A 7084-nucleotide genomic window follows, 5' to 3' on the forward strand; every position below is an offset into this window, starting at 1 on the left:
GAACCAGTTGAGTGGAGTGGACTAACTGGGGGGTGGAAATGGGCCCGGAGTTTGCTCAGCAGAATTTCCCAGACCACCTCTTCCTCTCAACACATTGACACGCTGCCACCACCACCACTAGAAACACCTCACTGGGTAGGCCAGCTATGCTATAAACTTTATAAAACACATTATTATATTTTCTTATAAAGCACATATTTTAACTGAACTCTCTGACATCCTCAGCCTTTCCATTCACAAAAATAGAAGGAAGAAAAGTTCCCATTTCCTGCTGTTTCATGTCCCCGGCCTATACAATATTTTTTTTCTGCAGACCCTTCAAAAGTCTGACCAAATCCTCGTTTCACTTGCATTATAAAGTACTGAGGATGCCATCTCTCCCCAATCCCAGGTCCTAAAGTCTAAGACAGTAGCGCAAACTAATGCTGCCAGATTCAGGAAAAAAAATTTCGATTCGATTCAGCCTATTGAATTGGTTTTTCAATTCGATTTTCCTGCCCAGTTGGGTGATTTTTTTCAAAACTCCTGGTGGGTTTTATAGCTTTTTCACCCCCTTTGGCTTCTCCTAACCACACTGGCGCTGTGGTGTAAATAAAATAAAGAAACAAAAAGGACTTTTCCTCTCTCTGTTAAATCCTAGCTCACGTTTGCAGTCCAACACCAGCTCTGTCAGGATATACATTTCAAATCTGACATATTATAATCACAAAACAGAAAATAAAATTAATTTTTCTACCTTTTGTTGTCTGGTTATATTTCAAATCTTGTTGGTCCAAGGCTCTGGTTTTCTTCTGATAACTTGCTTGCCAGGGTCTCCTTCTTTCTTCTTTCTGCGTGCTAACCATCCATCTGCCAACTCTGTCCTCCCTTTCCATTTCCCTTCCCTCCCCAGGAAGTCTGGTATCTTTCCTTTTTTTCATCTCCCTCCACAGATCCACCTTTTCTTAACTACACTTTCATCCGGCATCTCTCCCTCCTTCCCCACCACCCCAGAGTCCACCATCTCTCCCTTTCTTTTCCCAATTACCCTCCTATCCAGTATCTCTATCCCTCCTCCACACCATCCCTTGTGTCCAATTTCTCTCCCTTTCAGTTCCTTCCCTCCCTAAATCCCATGGTCCATCATTTCTCTCCCTCTCCTCTATTTTCAGACCCATTATTTCTTCATTCCCCCCCCCCAAAGTTTGGCATATGCATGTCTCTTTGAACACCCCCTTCCCTCTGTGTACTTCTAAACCAGGGTCCCCCCCAAAGGCCTGTCCCCCCTTAAAGGTCTGCCTGTCCCCCCTTGAAGGCCTGTACCCCCCTTGAAGGCATGTCCCACCCCCTTGTAGGCCTGTCCCCCCCACCTTGAAGACCTGCCTGCCTGTCCCCCCCTTGAAGGCCTGTCCCCCCCTTGAAGGTCTGCACCCCCCCGAAGGCCTGTCCCCCCCTTGAAGGCCTGTCCCACCCCCTTGTAGGCCTGTCCCCCTATAAGGCCTGTCCCCCCCCTTGAAGGCCTGCACCCCCCCGAAGTCCTGCACCCCCCCTGAAGGCCTGCACCCCCCCTGAAGGCCTGTCCCACCCCCTTGTAGGCCTGCCCAACCCCTTGAAGGCATGTCCCACCCCCTTGTAGGCCTGTCCCCCCCCTTGTAGGCCTGTCCCCCCCTTGAAGGCCTGTCCCCCCCTTGAAGGCCTGTCCCCCCCTTGAAGGCCTGTCCCCCCCCCTTGAAGGCCTGCAACCCCCCGAAGTCCTGCACCCCCCCTGAAGGCCTGTCCCACCCCCTTGTAGGCCTGCCCAACCCCTTGAAGGCCTGTCCCTCCCCCTTGTAGGCCTGTCCCCCCACCTTGAAGACCTGCCTGCCTGTCCCCCCCTTGAAGGCCTGTCCCCCCCTTGAAGGCCTGTCCCCCCCCTTGAAGGTCTGCACCCCCCCCGAAGTCCTGCACCCCCCCTGAAGGCCTGCACCCCCCCTGAAGGCCTGTCCCACCCCCTTGTAGGCCTGCCCAAACCCTTGAAGGCCTGTCCCCCCACCTTGAAGACCTGCCTGCCTGTCCCCCCCTTGAAGGCCTGTCCCCCCCCTTGAAGGTCTGCACCCCCCCCAAAGGCCTGCACCCCCCTGAAGGCCTGTCCCCCCCTTGAAGGCCTGTCCCCCCCCCTTGTAGGCCTGTCCCCCCCTTGTAGGCCTGTCCCCCCCTTGAAGGCCTGCCTGCCTGCCTGTCCCCCCCTTGAAGGCCTGTCCCCCCTTGAAGGCCTGTCCCCCCCTTGAAGGCCTGCACCCCCCCCGAAGTCCTGCACCCCCCCTGAAGGCCTGTCCCACCCCCTTGTAGGCCTGTCCCCCCTTGTAGACCTGTCCCCCCTTGAAGGCCTGCCTGCCCCCCCCTTGAAGGCCTGTCCCTCCCCCTTGAAGGTCTGCACACCCCCCCCCCGAAGGCCTGTCCCCCCCCTTGAAGGCCTGCCTGCCTGTCACCCCCCCTCCCCCTTGAATGCCTGCCTGCTTGCCCACCCGCCCCACCCCGAAGGACCGCTCGCCCCCCTGGCCTCCCCGCACCACCTATGAAGCAGCACTACCTATGCTCCCGGCCTTGCCGTTCAGTCCCCACCACCACCACCACCCCCGAAGGACCGCTCGCCCCACTGACCTTCCTGCACCACCTATGAAGCAGCCGCAGCAGAATCGCGACGTCAGCTATCCCTGCGCTGCTTCCTGCGCCGCGTTCCCGCCCCTCCTCTGACGTCAGAGGAGGGGCGGGACCGCGGCGCAGGAAGCAGCGCCCAAGCAGCTCAGGGATAGCTGACCTCGCGATCCTGCTGCTTGCTGCTTCACAGGTGATGCAGGAAGGTCAGTGGGGTGAGCGGTCCTTCGGGGGTGTGGAGGGACTGAATGGCAAGGCCGGGAGCACCCCTTCAGGGCTGGCACCCGGGGCGGACCGCCCCTCCCGCCCCCCCCCCCCCCCCCCCCTTGGTACGCCACTGCATGAGATCTATGTGCATGCACCGCTTTCAATGCATATTCATTGGGGAAATCCTGAAAACCCGACTGGATTGCGGCCCTCGAGGAGGGACTTTGACACCCCTGCCATAGAAGCATTTATTTTTAAATCGGGCTGCTTCTACTATAAAGGTATTGCTGGTCAAGCACCACAGTATTTGACAGACTTGTTGGTTTTCTCATTCCAGAGGAACCCCAGAAAAACTCACGCTTTCTTTGTTTTTTTCATCAGCTAGTGCAGGGGTGGGCAACTCCAGTCCTCGAGGGCCGGAATCCAGTCGGGTTTTCAGGATGTCCCCAATGAATATGCATTGAAAGCAGTGCATGCAAATAGATCTCATGCATATTCATTGGGGAAATCCTGAAAACCCAACTGGATTGCGGCCCTGGAGGAGGGACTTGGACATCCCTGATCTACAATCTGATGAACCTGTTAGAAGCCTATATAACCCCTCCACCCCACCCCCCAAGTTTGCATGACACCTTGAACCAGAGGTCCCCAACCCTGTCCTGGAGGACTACCGGGCCAATCGGGTTTTCAGGCTAGCCCTAATGAATATGCATGAAGCAGATTTGCATGCCTATAACTTCGATTATATGCAAATCTCTTCCATGCATATTCATTAGGGCTAGCCTGAAAACCCGATTGGCCTGGTGGTCCTCCAGGACAGGGTTGGGGACCACTGCCTTGAACAAACGACTCTCGAATAACTCTCCCACACTGCTTCACTCTCTTTCCCAGAAACAAACACACCAACAACGCACTAGGGAGCTTAGAAAGGGAAAAAGTCTTGTTGAAGCTAAAGACCTCCTGTATTTCCTTCTTGAGTGGGATTTGCAAGATAATTCAGTATAGCCTGATGACACCTCCCCCCACCCCCGGTGAACCGATTAATCGTTTACAACGCTCCTTCACTCTTGCAATTAATGAGGAACACAATTCTTGTACCTTGCACTGCCCTGACAGAGGAAAGAAAGGCGCTGAAGTCAGTCCTGAAAGAAAGGGATCCGTCAGGTCCGCGTTTTACCCCCTTCCCATCTGTTACTCACCTCGGAGTAATCCACGTATAATTTAGTCATATTAGTCAAATCTGAGTCCTCCATTGCATGCGATGGGGCTGTAGCCGACTCCAAGTCCCTTCAGGCCAAGTGAAACCTGCTCCAAGAACGATTAGCGGCAACTTGAAAGGGAAATATTGTCCTTAGGTTTTTACCTTTAGGTTTCGTTCGCCGCGACCAGGCTGCAGGTCTTGGACCCTCTCTTTACTGCTCCCCCTGTGCATAAGCTTCGGGAAGCTGCAAAACTCAAGTAGATGCAGATATTTGGGTTTTTGGTTGTTTTTTTTTTTTGGGGGGGGGGATCGCCCGGGTATCAGAAGGTGCAGCTCCGCTTTTGCCCATACAGATGCAAAGTACAGATGTTGTGGAGGGCTGAGGCTCCGGATCCAGCTCGCCTGCTCTGCTCCTCCAAAGAGATCATTGAACCCAGAGGGGCAGCGGAGAGGGAGGAGGTGAAGGCGGTACTGCAGGACTTACTCTGCCTCTTAAGAGCCAGACTGAAGCACGGCGGTGGAAAAAGTCCCTGTCCCGCCTTGCTGACCTCAGTGGGACGGGGCCACGCCTCATTCTCTCGGTCCTGGAGTCAGTTACTGCTTCCCCCAATAAGTTGGTTAGTTTTAAGATGTTGCTGTACAGGACAGTAAAGGAAGCCACAATGTCAATCAATCTGGCTTGGGTTTTTGGTCTTTGATGTGTGACCCCCCCCCCCCTTTTGTTTTCCAGGTGAAACAGCATTTTTGGAAAGTCCTCTAAGTTTAAAGTGCAGGGGGGAGGGGGGGTTATTTGAATGATATCTTGAGCTAAAGTGTTATTCTTTATAATGGAGGGAGAGTATTTGATATGATTAGTAAGTGATACTAAAGTGTATATGATTGTATTTTGTTTCACTTGTTGAAAGTTTAAAAATGAATAAAGAATTAAAAAAGAAAAGTCCTCTAAGTCTGAATTGGGACTTTTTGCCCATACCATCCACAAAAAATGTCCATCTGACAACCATCTTTGAACAGGCAAGCCATGGGAGCTAAATGCCAGCTACCCACAGGAATAGAACGGGTGACTTGGCATTTAACTCACGCTGCTCTGCAAGGAAAACCCCGAGGGATAGTCTCGATGAGCACCTGTAACACAGGGCTGGTAGGCCCGTGTTGGTTGCCCATTGGGACTGGCTTCCCGGGAGGGGAAGGGTTTCCGACTGGGTGAAGGGGGGGGGGGGGGGTTCCCGCTGCGGCATTTTAAAATGATTGGCCGCGGCGGGAACCAGGGGAGGGAGGGTATAAAAGCAAGAGGCCGCCAAGGAACAAGGCTTTTCCGGTCCTCGGCGGCGGCTTTCCTGCCCTCCCTCCCTTGGATGTGGAGCTTGTTCCTGGTGATGGGAGCTCGGGGATGTCGCAGCGGCGGTGGTCTCGAGCTACCGAACCTTGGGGCTCATCGGGAGATGAGGGCCAGAAGAGTAGCGAGTTCGAAATTGGATGCCAGGTGGGCTGGTGACCCGTTCGAAGGGGCAGGGAGGTACCTGCCACCCCCCCTTGCTGGCAGGGGCAGGGTCATGGGGCTTGTAAACTGCTTATTGACCACTGTTTATGATTTTACTATGCTTAATCCAATGTTATCACGTTTTGTTCCAATAAATAGAGCTGTGATTCGATTTACCATCAAATCTGGTGTTTAACTGTGATGTATAATAAATATGAAAGGTTGAGTTCAAGTAAGAGGGAGAAGAAAACAAGGGGGGTGGGGTGAGAGGGGAGCAACCAGGCCTTTCCAGGTCCAGATGTTATGCGACTTGGTAAAAGGGGAGGGAGGGGTAGATCTCCCTTCACCTTTTTGAGCAGTTTGGTCTAAATCAGTGGTTCCCAATCCTGTCCTGGAGGACCATCAGGCCAATTGGGTTTTTGGGATAGCCCTAATGAATATGCATGGGGCAGGTTTGCATGCCTGTCACCTTCATTATAAGCAAATCTCTCTCATACATATTCATTAGGGCTATCCCAAAAACCCGACTGGCCTGGTGGTCCTCCAGGACAGAATTGGGAACCACTGGTCTAAATGATTATGCAGAAAATAAAATAACAGATAGCCTGCAAAATCAGGTGTTTTGTGTGTGTGGGGGGGAGGGGTGGTTTACACATGCAGTTTGCCATTTTTACATGTGTACATTTCTGATTCTAGATCAATTTGAAAAAATAATACAACAATGCTAATGAACTGAAGAATTATGTAAAATCAGATCATTAGCAGTTTCAAATTAGCAGAATTATGCAATAACCAGATCGTTGATAAAATTTAAGTATTCAGCAATATTTGGGGTGGATCTTTTATGGAAAACTCAATCCCACAAAACAATTAGAATATTCTTGAAACAATTCAATACTACCAGTGAAAGGTCACTTGGACACACAAAGTCAGAGGCGTGAAGAAAGTACAAGAGGTTTATTACAGCATGCCGGACTCTAGTGCAGTTAACAGCCTGCCTACTAGAATCAGGAAATGCATGGACTTTTATGCCCTTTTCACTAAACATATGCAAACTAATATATGCAAAAACTACAATTTTCATTTGTTACTTCTATAACTTTTCTACAATTATTATTGGTCCTAAGCCAGCACTTATGATAGGTTCAGGGATACAACTTATAGTCCTATAGGAAACTAGCTCATTTCTCTGCTTATCTAAATCTTACAGGTCTAAATGTTACATGTACAGAAGGGCAGGGTACATCATGGCTCAAACTCTTATCTATTTAGCTTACAATGTGGTAGGGTAGGGACATACATTTTAGGCAGATGAGGTCAATAGATTGTACATTGTTTTCAGCTATGTAGGCCAGAGCAATATTTTAAACAACAGTTAACCATTTCATGACCCTACACCAGAAAATCTTAGGGGCCTTTTTTTTTTTAATTATTATTAATGTGTGGTTCAAATGTGCAGTTAATTATGATAAATGCAAGAGTTAATTGGTGCTAACCGACACTAGCTAGTGGTTGCATGTGTTCTTAGCATTCAACAAATGTGCGCGCAATTTTCCGTAGCGCACAACTGCAAAGGGGGCACG

General features: G+C 50.9%; 1 protein-coding gene across 6 annotated transcripts in view; it reads right to left on the reverse strand.

Annotated features, from left to right (window-relative positions):
* Nucleotides 1-4547, reverse strand: part of TMEM116 (transmembrane protein 116) — a 104738-nt gene extending 100191 nt beyond the window's left edge. For 3 of the 6 annotated variants that reach the window (XM_033956841.1, XM_033956843.1, XM_033956840.1), the window contains exon 1: nucleotides 4020-4531. In XM_033956841.1, the coding sequence (XP_033812732.1) occupies nucleotides 4020-4073 (54 nt within the window). In that variant the 5' untranslated portion in view covers nucleotides 4074-4531. Of the gene's footprint in view, nucleotides 1-4019 lie in introns of all 6 variants that reach the window. The other 3 variants (XM_033956842.1, XM_033956839.1, XM_033956846.1) reach the window with 3 other exon arrangements.
* Between the last annotated feature and the right edge of the window lie 2537 nt (nucleotides 4548-7084).

The sequence above is a fragment of the Geotrypetes seraphini genome, chromosome 8, assembly GCF_902459505.1.
Source record: "Geotrypetes seraphini chromosome 8, aGeoSer1.1, whole genome shotgun sequence".
Lineage (NCBI taxonomy): Eukaryota > Metazoa > Chordata > Amphibia > Gymnophiona > Dermophiidae > Geotrypetes > Geotrypetes seraphini.